Source organism: Podarcis tiliguerta (assembly GCF_965153285.1).
Source record: "Podarcis tiliguerta genome assembly, chromosome: 13".
In the NCBI taxonomy this organism is placed as follows: Eukaryota; Metazoa; Chordata; class Lepidosauria; order Squamata; family Lacertidae; genus Podarcis; species Podarcis tiliguerta.
In genome coordinates, this window is record NC_139546.1 from 41513085 (window position 1) to 41526701 (window position 13617).

The 13617-nt window shown below is 47.1% G+C and overlaps 3 protein-coding genes across 11 annotated transcripts in view; 2 read left to right on the top strand and 1 right to left on the bottom strand.

The window, feature by feature from the left end:
- The window catches only part of SLC12A6 (solute carrier family 12 member 6), a 46104-nt gene extending 44520 nt beyond the window's left edge, over positions 1–1584 (top strand). For all 9 annotated transcript variants that reach the window (XM_083410068.1, XM_083410066.1, XM_083410070.1 and 6 more), the window contains one exon: positions 63–1584. In XM_083410068.1, coding sequence (XP_083266194.1) covers positions 63–154 — 92 coding nt within the window. In that variant the 3' untranslated portion in view covers positions 155–1584. The remainder of the gene's footprint in view (positions 1–62) is intronic.
- A 1664-nt stretch (positions 1585–3248) lies between these two features.
- Positions 3249–7524, bottom strand: EMC4 (ER membrane protein complex subunit 4). The gene is made up of 6 exons (XM_083407243.1): positions 7160–7524; positions 5590–5681; positions 5344–5458; positions 5012–5165; positions 3882–4042; positions 3249–3542 (listed from the first exon to the last, which is right to left on the bottom strand). The coding sequence occupies exons 2-6, from the start codon at positions 5673–5675 to the stop codon at positions 3507–3509; spliced, it is 552 nt and encodes a 183-aa protein (XP_083263369.1). The 5' UTR covers positions 5676–5681; positions 7160–7524; the 3' UTR covers positions 3249–3506.
- A 5-nt stretch (positions 7525–7529) lies between these two features.
- SDR39U1 (short chain dehydrogenase/reductase family 39U member 1) lies at positions 7530–13322 on the top strand. Its single transcript, XM_083407242.1, has 6 exons — positions 7530–7675; positions 9543–9649; positions 10213–10295; positions 10619–10740; positions 11452–11595; positions 12877–13322. The coding sequence occupies exons 1-6, from the start codon at positions 7660–7662 to the stop codon at positions 13290–13292; spliced, it is 888 nt and encodes a 295-aa protein (XP_083263368.1). The 5' UTR covers positions 7530–7659; the 3' UTR covers positions 13293–13322.
- Positions 13323–13617: the final 295 nt, after the last annotated feature.

Below are 13617 nucleotides of genomic sequence, written 5' to 3' on the forward strand. Positions count from 1 at the left end.
CGGGGTATGTATGTATATGAGAGAGAGAGCGCGCTATTTCCTTGACTGCCTTCTAACTGCAGATATGGAATTCCTGGAGGTCCTAACAGAGGGGCTGGAACGTGTGCTGCTTGTGCGGGGTGGTGGCAGCGAGGTCATCACTATCTACTCCTAGGGGAGCGAGGAGGGCTTTCTCCTGATAGACTCTGTTCTGTCAAATTGACATCTGCTTCCTGCCTGTCACCACCTGCAACTTGATCTCCCAAGGAGAGCAGCTATCAGTGTCACACCTCCTATGCTTTCTTTTCCCTGTGGCAGTTTGGGGTTCTTCAAATGGGGCGATTTCCCCTATTTGGAGACTAGAGTTGACATTTCCCCATGCCTTCCGTAAAGGCACATGCCGGAAACTGCATAAGCTTGTCACGAAAGGAGATTAGACTGGATTGGGCTGGGAGATGGCTGGATCTTCCCTTTAAAAAGCGTAGGACTAGTGAGGCAAGTATTACTTTGGAGGGATTAAACAGAGCAAAAACGTAGGTTGCTTCCACCTTAAGAGTTAACTACTGCTTCTGCCCTCTGGTGGGCATGACAAAAATGGAGCAACAGGGTCCTCCTACTGCAGAGACTGTTACATTTCATTGTTGAATCAAGAAGAGGAGAAATGATTGCTGCTTGGAGGACCTAGAGGGAGGGAGATGCAGCCTCCATTGTGCCACTTTCTTCTGGTCAGTGCCAAAGTCTTTCTGCTTTATTTCCCTTGAAATCAAGGGGAGGGACAGCATTTAGGAAGATGGAACTGACTCTTACAGTACTTATCTCATACCCTAATCCCTTGAGGGATTCCAAAACTCAAACTAATTGTTGGCTGGGTGTGAGAGGAAGAGTTGACTCTTAAGCCAGGGTGCAGGTGGCATATTGATGGAGGGACATACATAACTGTTCTACTTTCTTTTCCCTATGGTCCTCACACTCCTATCTGGGCAAGGAAGCTAGACCAATTTGCCAGGTCCTTCACTGTAGCGTCTGGTTGCTGTTACAGGTTGAGAGGAAAAGGAGACAGCAGCCTCTCCTTTCTAAACCATAGAAAGAGAAGCAGAGCAGCAATATCTCCTGACCTTTGTAACATGCCCTCCCTGCTCCCAAGTGGCTGACCTTCCCTTCCCTCAAGCCTGGGCCAGAGAAGGCTATTGTGACCCTATCTGTGTCTATGCCGAGGACCCGCAACTTGCTGTTTTTTGTGAGTGTTGGGAAATAAGTCCTTCCTACCCCTACAGAAGCAAACACTGGAAAAGGTGCTGTGCTGTTTTGTCCAACCCAATTTCAATGACGGATGTCTAATTCTCCTCCTCCTCCTCCTCCCACCACTTTGCTCAAGTATAGTATGCAGGGACCACTCCTCTTGGGGGTAGCCTTAAAGCAGATTCAGCTCCAGCCTCTCCTCCACTTTTATTTTAAAAGGGAAGTTCATGTTAAGTTCCTCACCTCTTATTTTGGGGGAGGTCTTTTAATTTATTGGGGGGGGATGACCTTGTTTACATACAGCATCAAGTTTTGGGGTGTGATTTTTTGCTTCCTGAATTATGTAAAGAATAAACATTTTATATATAATTCTTTTTCTGAAGTTGTGATGATTCATTATGTCGCATTCATTCAGTCTATACCCGCTATTTTCGTGAATCTGTTAACTGATTAGCTTCTGGCATATATACCTATACTTGGGTCCATTCCAGTCTGGCTATGGCACTGAAACTTCCTTGGCTGACCTGGTTGATGACATTTGCCAGAATAAAGGTGATGCATGTGAATGGCAGCGGCGGTCTCCCATTTCCTTAATTTGGGGTCCCAAGAAATAGGGGTTGTCTTATACACGGAAAAATACGATAGTTATGGGAGGGTACTGTTTAGCACCATGGGAGGTGTCATGTGGTGTCTCACAGGGTTCCATCTTCACCTGCATGCTGTTTAACATCTATATGATGTTGGTCATTATTGGGAGAGCTGGAATGAAGTATCATCAACATGCAGATGAAACCTAGCTCTCTTTTACTACAAATACAGTTTTATATTTATGTATACTCCATCTTTTTCTCTGACGGGACTCAATGTAGCATACAGCTCTCTCTCCCATCAGGATGAGGCGGCAGCTGAGGTATTAGATTGGTGCTTGGAGCGGGTAACAGATTGGATGTTGAGCAGTAAGTCGAAGCTTAATCCTGAAGACAGGTGTTGTGTCCAGAGTTCTCATGTCATAGGAGGTGGGAAGACTGCCTGTTCTAGACAAGAGATGCAGGGCCATGCCTCTGGCAACACAGAGACCCTCCCAATATTGCTGTCAGGTTAGGGACCCTTTCTGCACAGGCCTCTACATGCATAGCTTTCTCCAGATGCTGGAACTATGCACAATTGGTAGGCAGAGGAGGGGTACTCAAAGGCATGGTTTTTCTACATACTTTACCTTTTCATCTGATGAATATTTGAAGGGGCCCCCTATGTACTGTGTATGAAACAATAGTGCCTTATTGTGAATATTTTCAAGGCACTTACCCCAAGTGCCTCATGCCCTTTTCCAGATTATTGGAATCTTAAAGAGTCAGGTACCGTATTTACTTGAATGTAATATGCCATCGAATCTAAGTGAGCCAGTGTGGTGTAGTGGTTAAGAGCGGTAGTCACGTAATCTGGGTAACCGGGTTCGCGTCTCCGCTCCTCCACATGCAGCTGCTGGGTGACCTTGGGCCAGTCACAGTCTCTCAGCCCCACTCACCTCACAGAGTGTTTGTTGTGGGGGAGGAAGGGAAAGGAGAATGTTAGCCGCTTTGAGACTCCTGAAAGGGAGTGAAAGGCGGGATATCAAATCCAAACTCTTCTTCTTCTTCTTCTTCTAATGCGCACCCTCATTTTCATGACATAATTTGGCAAAAAGGTGTGCATTGTTGTTTAATCGTGTCCAACTCTTCGTGACCCCATGGACCAGAGCACGCAGGTGCACATTACATTCATGTAAATACGGTATGTGGAACAGAGGAAGTAGCCTTCCTTATTACCAGCTCATCTAGCTCTGTACTAGCTACTGTCCTTGGCTCTCCAGCACTAGAGTTCACCTGGCACCTGTTCTTTTTCTAAATGGAGCGTGTAAGGACCTGAATGTGTGCCATCACAAAGTATGATCGATACATGTACACATTATGTAACATGAAAATGAATGCTGAATTTATCAGCATGTAGAGCGTCCTGTACCCATTTTCAAGAAAGCTGTGTAAACATTAAAACACATGTGCATAACACTTTTATTCTGCTTTCACCACAATGGGGAAGGTGAAAAGAGCATGTCAGGATAAGCCTTCTGCTCCTCCCGTGGCAGAGAACATCAGTCTTTCACATTCTGTCTGCATCTTCATCTGCTATTCCACATAGCACCACCACGTAATTAGGACCCAGCAGTCTTATTAGGAGCGATGGCAGACGAGTATTCTACAGTAGCAATCCAGACATCTAAAGCAGCAGTTGGTTTCTGGAACTGGGTTGGGTCATAACACTAGACCCCCACCCGTGAATTCCATGCGCTGGCCATAAAAAGAAGGAAGTGTTGTCAATAAACCTGAGCAAGCATCATCATAGCTTCGCTGTCCTTAAAATAAGGCCCCCAAGCACTGGGACAAAGTAAGACAATGTTAAACATCCTACCATCACTGCTTTAGTTTTAAGCACTGAGATTTTGTAGCAATAAGAATCCAGAAGGGACTGAAGTCTTGTTCCATGGAAATTGGTACAAAACATCTCCATCCCCCAGCCTTTTAGAGTACACCATGGACAATTAAAAAGGGTCATCTGAGTGGGGAGGGAGAAGATCACCTCCATTCATAAGCACATATTCTTCAAAATGTCAGACCCTTTATACTCACCTCGGGTGGCTCAATAAAAGCTAGCCAATCAGAGGCGTGAGTTGGCAGCAGCCCCATTGATTGGCATTTGTAAACCGCCAAGGCCAACCCTAAAAGGTTGCCAATTAGGTACACCAGGCCCTGCAGGAACTTCTGGCTTGAACTCTCAAGTAATTTGAAGGCTGTGGGGACAGCAGAAAATAAGTCAGAGGCAGACCACAAACATGCAGCACAGGCCCAGCTTGCTGGCCTGTTTTCACTTCTGAATATTTAGTCAAACAAGGTACTAACTAACATCCGTTAGCATGTTAGAAAAACTATCCACAGAGACAGAAAATATCACCTAGACATGAATTTCTGCCATAGAGAGATTAACCCTTCAGTCGCATGAAGATGGATGAACCCAGTTAAGCATTTCCTTGAGGAAAGTTAGTGAGCAGAAGGTTCGTCAAGCATTAGGTATTTATACTGAAGAATCCACTTCTGAACACCCACACTCCAGATGAAACTGGCTGCGTATGAATTCTCCAGGCCTATGTATAGCATTTTAAAACAGACTACACAGTACATAGGATTCTCCACTTCTATTGGCGCTAGATGATTGCTTAACTTCAATAATAGATTTGCAAGAACCCCTGAGATCTGCACCTTTTATGTCCAAACCACCACTACAAATGTACATTTGTACATTTTTGTATTACTTTCTCCTAATTACTTGTTATCCTCTAGAGGTTTGCAGGGCCATATACTGTACATAAATTCCTACCACATTTATTCTTGCAGCAACCCTGTGCATCTCTAGCGGATAAATTCACGCACACATACCTCATTCACACAACTGTTCCTGGACCATTTGGGGACTGTATGAAAAAACGGGAATAACCATTGCCTGCACCAAACCACCATACCTTGCCCCTTATGTCTAGCAATGCACGTGCAAGAACCCTCCCTCACCGGAGGAATCCTTCAATTCCTCATGTACACTGATGCAATCCAAACCAGGAGCAGTTTTACCATCCCTTCTGTTGCTGTGTACAGGACTATTCTGCATTTCCCTCAAATTCCCAAAATGCATAGCCTTTTCAACTGGGATCACCGACAAATCCCATGAGGCAAGAAATGAAGAGAGCTTGGGATAAAAACACACTTACTGGCAGAGATGGACATGAGTGCTTGGATGGGCCTCCAGGCCATCATACAGACCATCATAGTGGGGAAGATGGAGATTGTGTTGCCTGCCATGTACATGATAAATAAGTTCATAGGGATTTGCTTCAGGGGGCCCAGAGCGATATCCCAGCAGCGCTGAAAAGGTGGAAGAGAAAAGGAAGTAGAATCAAAGAGCAAACTTTATTCATATTCACCTTGCCTTCTTCAAAACTCACATGAAGAGGGTATCTGGTTCTAGTGTTCTGCTCCGCACAGAAAACCAAGAGATCCAGTGGCCTCCCCCCCCCCCCCCCCATTTCTTGCACTGCACTACCTTTTCTACTAGGATGCGATCCGTTTCCTGGACGCTTGTGTCTGGCACCTGCTTGTCTGAGTAGCCGATGGGATAGAGGGTGTCTCCCTGGCCACCGCTCCGGTCACTCCGGCCTCTGGCAAGAGAAAGGGATGGGTCACATCTGAGCTAAATTCATATACCTGCCAGAGACAGAGCTACCCCTGGAATCAAGCTAACTGCTTACACCAGGAGACTAAATATAGAGACCTCCAGTTCAGTACATACCTGCTCCCACTGCCTGGACCACTCAACTCAATGGCCCATTTGAAACGCCGTCCACGGTTGGTAACTAGCCCCCCAGGGGTGCTCATCGCTGCCTAAGGGAGAAAAGAAGGTGTAGACAGACACTAAAAGAGAACTTCAACCAGAGGTTGAAGACCTAAGCAGCTTGACCCTTCCACATACTTCCAATGAGTCCCAGGAAATCACAAGCTTCTCCAACGCACCCTGCCTCCTTCCCATCTCCAGCTCTGATAAACCAATCATTTCTCAAGTTAAGGGCTAACACTGAAATGGAACCCAAGAGGACCCTGGGTTTGTAAGTCATGTCAGCTGAAGATTCCCGGAGTGGTTTAGGATGAATTGCAAGGTCTCAGCCTCAATTCCTTATTTCCAATGTGAAGTGCATCATATAGAATGCAGGGTGAAATGTCAACAGCAGCCTAAGCCAATCTTCTCTGTCCCAATCCCACACACCTTGCACACCCTGATAAAACTATCCATTTCACTTGTGTAATAGTATTTCTGATCATCTAACAAATCCACCTTCAATCTTCCCTGCTTCTCGTTCACCTATTTCTCTGCATCCTGAAATCACTTGCCCCTCACAATCCATATAGGAAACTTACCAAATAGCCCTTTAAACCGATAAATGCCTACCTACTGACCTGATAAAACATTCAGACTGCTCTCCCAAACTACATTCTCTGAACTGTCATAGGACCTCCCCAACACCTTCAAAGCACCCCCATTCTCAGCTTCCGTAACAATTATGAAAGTCTGATCCTATTCTTTTCTCAGGGTTGTCAGTACCATTAGGCAGAAGTAGCTTATTGTGAGTGTTGTGACAGCCCCTTGTTGTTGAAATCTGCTGTACTATTATATGCGATGATTATTGGGGACGCAACACGCAGGATCTGCTAACAGATTTATTATTATGAATTATTATTATTTTACTGATTGCAGCAAAACATCTTAGGCCAGCCTGGCCCTCCTTTCAATCCAACTCATGCATCCCATGACTGCATTCTTTTCTCCTTCTCTTCCCTTGACCCATAGACCCCATCGAAGGCTTGGGGAGAGGACAGCTTCCGCCATCAAGCTTTCCTAAGCCACCGCTGCTACTTATTCCAAATAAGGTTCTTGCTGGGTTGATCACGTATCAGCTTTTGCTCACTGTCAAGCCTGCTTGGAGGCCTGGTGTCAGGTCTAAAGGCAGGGTGCTCCAAGCACTAAGAAGAGCTCATTTTCAGCATATAATCGGCATTACATGCAGCACATTGTTTGAACCGAGGTGAGGGAGAATCAAAGTAATAATGCGCATTGTCTCTTCTCCACAGAATAATAATAATAATAATAATAATAATAATAATAATAATTTTGAGGGGGAGAAAAAGATATAGGAACGATATAATATCTGGACTCGTTGCTGTTGTCACTAAGAGGGGAACTGCAGCTTTAGGCGAAGCAGCCAGTGGGGAGGGACAAAGATACCACCCCCTCCAAATCAGAATCGTCCTTCCCTGCAACAAAACCTGCTGGGCCCTCGGAACAGCCCCTGAATAGGATCGCCTACCTTTGACGTCCTCGCTGCCTCTTCGGAAACACTCTCGCCCCGCTGCCTCTATGGCCCCGGCCGCTTCCTGTTCCTGTTTCCGGTAACGTCACCAAGAGTTGAAACCATGGCAACCCCTCTCCCCAATCACATCGCCCTTTAGGAGAGAAAACGATTCTCCAATAGTAAAAATAATTTGCTTTGCATACGTGTGCGTGCGTGTTTATAATACGCTTCGCCCCCCCCCCCGGATATAGAGAAAAGGAAAACACAAGCCCTTCTTCACTCTTCCGGGTTGACATTAACCCGCTTGCCTCGCGTTCCGCGGATGCCACCATAGAGGTTCCGAAGAGCAGAGCGGCACCATTTGGTTACCTTTCGTAAGCGAGCCTTTGCCGGAAGTCCGGGCTGCTCGTTTGTCTAGCCGCTTGCCTCCCCTCCATCTCTATGGTCTTGATTGATCCGTGGGCTTGTTGAGCGTCTTTCCCCGCTGCACGCGCGCTCAGCCAGCTTCTTTAGCTATGAGAGTCTTAGTGGGTGAGTTAGGAAGGGGTCTGGGCAGGGAGGGGAGCGTGGGTGGGGGTGGTCCAGAAGACCATGTTACTGTTGCTATTTATTAGTATTATTATGCAAAAGAGGTTTGAATAGCTTTTGTTGCAAAGGAAACAGAGAGTTGGGTTGCTGTTTGGAGGTTGTGATTTGCAGCCAGCTTTGAGTTGCAGGCAAGCAGAGTCCAGGGGCATGAACACCTCCAAACGGGACCCAGTAGAGAGCGTGTCCTTCCTCCAGGCGAGCAGACCCCTGAGCAGAATCTGTGGGTTTCATGTCCATTATCTCAGGATGTTGCTGGCTCTCCTTCCTGGTTGGTTTTTATGCAGAACTTGGGTGACCATCTGTCATGGATGCTTTAGCTGAGATTCCTGCATTGCAGGCGGTTGGACTAAATCAGGGGTCAGCAAACTTTTTCAGCAGGGGGCCGGTCCACTGTCCCTCAGACCTTGTGGGGGACCAGACTATATTTTTTTGGGGGGGGGATATGAACGAATTCCTATGCCCCACAAATAACACAGAGATGCATTTTAAATAAAAGGACACATTCTACTCATGTAAAAACACGCTGATTCCCGGACCGTCCGCAGGCTGGGTATAGAAGGCAATTGGTTGGATCCAGCCCCTGGGCCATAGTTTGCCTACCCATGGACTAAATGGCCCTTCCAGTTCTACAATTCTATGATCTGGCTGTTCAATTTATTGTTATACTTTTCCCAAAGAGCTCAAGGTGGTGGACATGGTCCTCTTCCTCACAGCAACTTTGCAAAATAGGTTAGTCCAAAAGACAACTTCTGGCCCATGGACACCCTGGCTGAGTGGAGATCTGAACCCGCAGCCCCATGCCCAGAGTTCTTGACGATTTCACCAAAGCCGTGTCGCCTAAATAAAGGGCAAGTGTCTTTACCTGGCAAATGAGGAACAATAGCGTCTTCCACCTGCCCTGCAATGCTTGTTTTAGAGACTACCACCTTTTCCACCCAGCTTCTGAAGGAATGAAAGGGACACTATTCCCTTACTTCTTAACTTATTATTTATGTATTAAATTTGTTAGTCGGCCAAAGGGATTTACAGTGAAGGAAACAAGCAGACAACACCCTCCACACCAGCCCCATACAATAGATACATTAAAACCAAGAGGAAAAAGAAATGCATCTCACCCACTTCAAAAAGGTCACAATTAGTTAAAGTCCAAAGCTTGGTTATAGAAGAAGGGGGTTTTTTGGTTCTCGTCAGCCTGAAACAGACACATTGCATGGGGTATGTGCAGACATGTTGGACTAGATGACCCTTGGGTCCCTTCCAACTCTATGATTCTGAAGTAAAATATCTTCATTGCCCACCTGGCTATTGGTTTGCCTCAGGTTCTCAGTGATATTAAGCATCACTCACACAGCTAGTGCATTCATCTGTAATCTTATGCATACATATAAAGATGGAGGAGGTCCTGTAGAACATTCCCTTTATGCTTCATCAGAGGCATCCCCACACTATTTCACAAGCTATTACTTTTTAGGGTAGGTGGTACTCTATACCTGCATAGGACTGGGCCACAGAATTTGTATGTTTATTTGTTTGTTTTAACTCCTAAGCACATCTACTCAGCAGCAGGTCCTATTAAATTCAGTGGGACTTACTCTTTGGTTAATGGGGTTGGGATTACAGCCTTACTCAGTTTGAAAGGTAAAGCCTCTTGATTATTTGGGAGGGGGTAATTTTTGTGTGTCACCCACCACCTTTCCTCTGATTGCCTGGTGAGCTGTCCCATTATCTCTCTGTATATAGCCATTACATACAAAAATAAAATCCTTTATATATAAAAAAATGCAATTACATTTTTTCATATTGAAATTAGGTGGTGGGACTGGATTTGTTGGCAGAGCCTTAACCCAGTTGCTGAGGAGCCGAGGGCATGATGTCACCTTGATTTCCCGCCATCCTGGAAAAGGGCGGACTACCTGGGTATGTGATGAGGGCTTATTTTAAGCATGTGCAGAATTTCCACAATTCCCTGGCCCTGCTGCTGTGATTTTAACCAGGGGGTGGCTAACCCTTTTCAGCTCCGAGGGCCACACCACCACATTCCAACTCCTCCAGGGACCGAATGCTGGCACACTGGACGTGACCAAAAAGGCACAAATTACACTGCCAAATTACAAGTGGCCTCCAGAACAGGCTTCAGAGAGGCGGTAGGAGAGGAGCCACAATTAGCTATTTATTGTTCTTTTAACTTAAGTGTGGGTACCTCAGGCCAGAAGCCACAATGTGGCCCTCTGAGGTTCTCTGTTAGGCCCTTGGGTTTCTCCCGAGGCCACATTCTATCCCAGACAGACATATGCTAGGTAGCTATAAAGTATTGGGGCCAGTAGAACAAACAGAAAAGACAGTTTCACTCCTACCCCTGGATGCCAAGTTGCATATCGGTTGGGAGAATCAATCAGGAGTGGGATGGGCAAATTTGAGTGGCAGGGGAGGCGCTTGTAGCTAGAGAGACTAATGCTGCACATTCCTCCTCCTCCTCCTAGGATGAAGTTTCCCGCTTGGGGCTCCCTCCTTGTGAAGGTGTGGTCAACCTAGCTGGAGAAAATGTCCTTAACCCCCTCCGTAGGTAGGTCCCTGGATGAGATCACTCAGGGTGATTAATATGACTTTGCAGCTGACCCTGTTACCTGTATTCCTAGCTGTAGTATCAAAGCTGAGCTGAGGGGAAGGAACAAGCGGTTGATAGGACAGGCCCAAGGGACAGTTGCTGGAGGTCTAGTGGACAGAATCAATTCCACCTGATCGGTGGAGGGTGGAAGGGATTGCTCCCACTCAGGGTGGTCCAGACTGTGGACCGCACGTGGAACAAAAACTTAGCAAGCTGCTCTGAGACTTGTGTAAAAGCCATTATGTACAGTGATACAAGGATAGTTTCTTCCAATGCTGCAGGTGGAATGAGTCCTTCCGCAAGGAAGTGGTTGCCAGTCGGATAGAGACCACAAATACTTTGGCGAAAGCCATTGCAGGAGCTGAGCACCCACCTTCTGCCTGGATCCTTGTCACCGGCGTAGGTATTTACCTCCATGCTAGCTAAAACTGTAGCTTCACTATCCACTTGGTGGTTGCTGGTAGCGAAATAATTGTGGGGGCAGAGTGCATTCCCTGAATCTTGGGAGCTTGTGAACATGCAGTGTCCTATGACTCCACAAGCAATTTTACAAATATGAAAAGAAAATGGTATGCCAACACCTAGGAGTCTGAGGAAGGATGCCGGCTGCAGCCTGTTTTAATGTTAGGGATGCTATGGAATGCCCACAAACATTCTGTGTGCTCAGGTGAATGTGTCAACAGTAGAATGATTGACTGAGAAGTATGTAAGGGGGTGAAGAATAACTCCTCACAGGACCTGGGGACAAGGAGGGGTGGTGTGCTGTTGGCAGTGGGGGGAACACATACGCAGGGAAGCTGGGAGGTCCCACGAGGGCAGGACATCCAGAGCTGGCTAAAGGCAGAGTGGGCTTACCAAGGATTTAAAGTGATTTTTAGAAGGGCTTAAGTGAAGGATGTGTCAGAGAGATAGAAGCCTAAGAGAAAGACATGAAACTGGGAAAGAAACAAAAGGGCCCTTCAGGATTGTCACTTCCGAAGTTAAAAGCAGTTGGGGAATTTAGGAAGCCTTAATACAGGTTTCTTGTGACATAATTATTCAGGGTTGGCTGGTTAGGTAAAATACGGGCATAAGATAAGTCACACTATTGGTAAAAGGTGTGTCCCAACCCCAGGGTACTACAGACCCAGCCCCACCACTGAATACACAGAAGAGAGTCCTGGCGGAGACTTCGATTTCTTTTCTCGCCTGGTGACCCGTTGGGAGGCAGCAGCGAAAATCCCCGGTGACGCCACACGCCAGGTGGTAGTGAGATCTGGTAAGTTGGGGGGTAAGGGCCGACAATGGAGAAAAGGGCATCTTTGGAGACATGGGGTCAGCTTGGATGTGGCATGTGAAAGCCCAGAGACATGAGAGGCCGAGGGTGAGATCAATGCTCTCACAGCCTCAGCGTCTGTGTGTCTGACTCTTGAGGCTGATATTCCTTCATACAATGTGGGTGAGAGTAGCAGGTGCTTACAGGCTCCTGTGCCCCAATTCAACTGTGTCAGAACTGTGGTCTGAAGGCACGATTTGCAGCGATCCCACTGAAGCCACAGGCTTGAGACCACATGGGAACTCCACCAAAACCACCATTCCCCTTTCCCAGATTCTATTAAGGATGTGCCACAAATGATTGTACACTCGAGGCAGATGGGAAGGGTAAGCATCCTGTTCTTCTTGCTGAATCAGCCATCTGGCTCCGATAAGGCCAGCACGCTTTTCCTCTTTGCTCACTGTGAGTGTGATTTAGAATCATAGAATCATAGAGTTGGAAGAGACCACAAGGGCCATCGAGTCCAACCCCCTGCCAAGCAGGAAACACCATCAGAGCACTCCTGACATATGGTTGTCAAGCCTCTGCTTAAAGACCTCCAAAGAAGGAGACTCCACCACACTCCTTGGCAGCAAATTCCACTGTCGAACAGCTCTTACTGTCAGGAAGTTCTTCCTAATGTTTAGGTGGAATCTTCTTTCTTGTAGTTTGGATCCATTGCTCCGTGTCCGCTTCTCTGGAGCAGCAGAAAACAACCTTTCTCCCTCCTCTATGTGACATCCTTTTATATATTTGAACATGGCTATCATATCACCCCTTAACCTCCTCTTCTCCAGGCTAAACATGCCCAGCTCCCTTAGCCGTTCCTCATAAGGCATCGTTTCCAGGCCTTTGACCATTTTGGTTGCCCTCCTCTGGACACGTTCCAGTTTGTCAGTGTCCTTCTTGAACTGTGGTGCCCAGAACTGGACACAGTACTCCAGGTGAGGTCTGACCAGAGCAGAATACAGTGGCACTATTACTTCCCTTGATCTAGATGCTATACTCCTATTGATGCAGCCCAGAATTGCATTGGCTTTTTTAGCTGCCGCGTCACACTTCCAGACCTTTAACTTCCAGACCTGTGTAAAGCCAAGCCCAGGAGATGCCTCTGTGTAAGCTTGTGCAATCTATAACCCTTTGCAACTCACCTGGGTGACTTCCCTATAAGCGTTTGCTTTTTGCCAGTAAGCTTGCACTCCCTGAGCAATAATTTTTATTTGTTCTCCCTCTCTTTGCCTCCAGGTGTGGTGCTGGGCAGAGAGGGCGGAGCTGTTGCCCAAATGTTGTGGCCCTTTCGCCTCGGCCTGGGAGGCCCCATCGCTTCTGGCCGCCAGCCTTTTCCCTGGATCCATGTGGCCGATTTGGTAGGCATCCTGGCCCATGCACTGGAGCAGGAGGGTGTCCGAGGGATCCTGAACGGCGTCGCACCATCTGCCGTTACCACCACCAATGGGGACTTCGCTCGGGCTATGGGGTCAGCCCTCCAGCGGCCTGCCTTCTTGCCTCTGCCAGGCTTTGCTGTGTCAGCCATCTTTGGCCCTGAGCGGAGTGTCATGCTGCTTGAAGGACAGCGCGTGGTACCCAAACAGACTCTGGAGAGCAACTACCGCTTTGCGTTCCCTGATCTTCCCTCTGCCCTCCAGAATATTTTAACCTGACCCAGGAAAAAGTGTGCCTAGTAGTAGTAATTCCTTGGTAGATAAAATCTGCTGGTTTCCTCCCACCCTGCTGCTTTATTAAGTTTCGGTTCTCTTAGTTTTTGCTGACAACGCACACAGGAAAAAGAAGCTCATGGGCACCTTAAATATGGATTGTTGCAGACGCTTTTGTTAAGTCGTTAAGGTTCCCCCAGATTTGTGCATGTGTGTGTGCACATTGTAATAAGCCGTTCAAAGGCTTTTAGGTGCTTTGGCAAGAGGGGGTTCAAATGACAGAAGGCACAGCCACTTACTCAGGGGTGTGTGTGTGCTTGAACATACACAA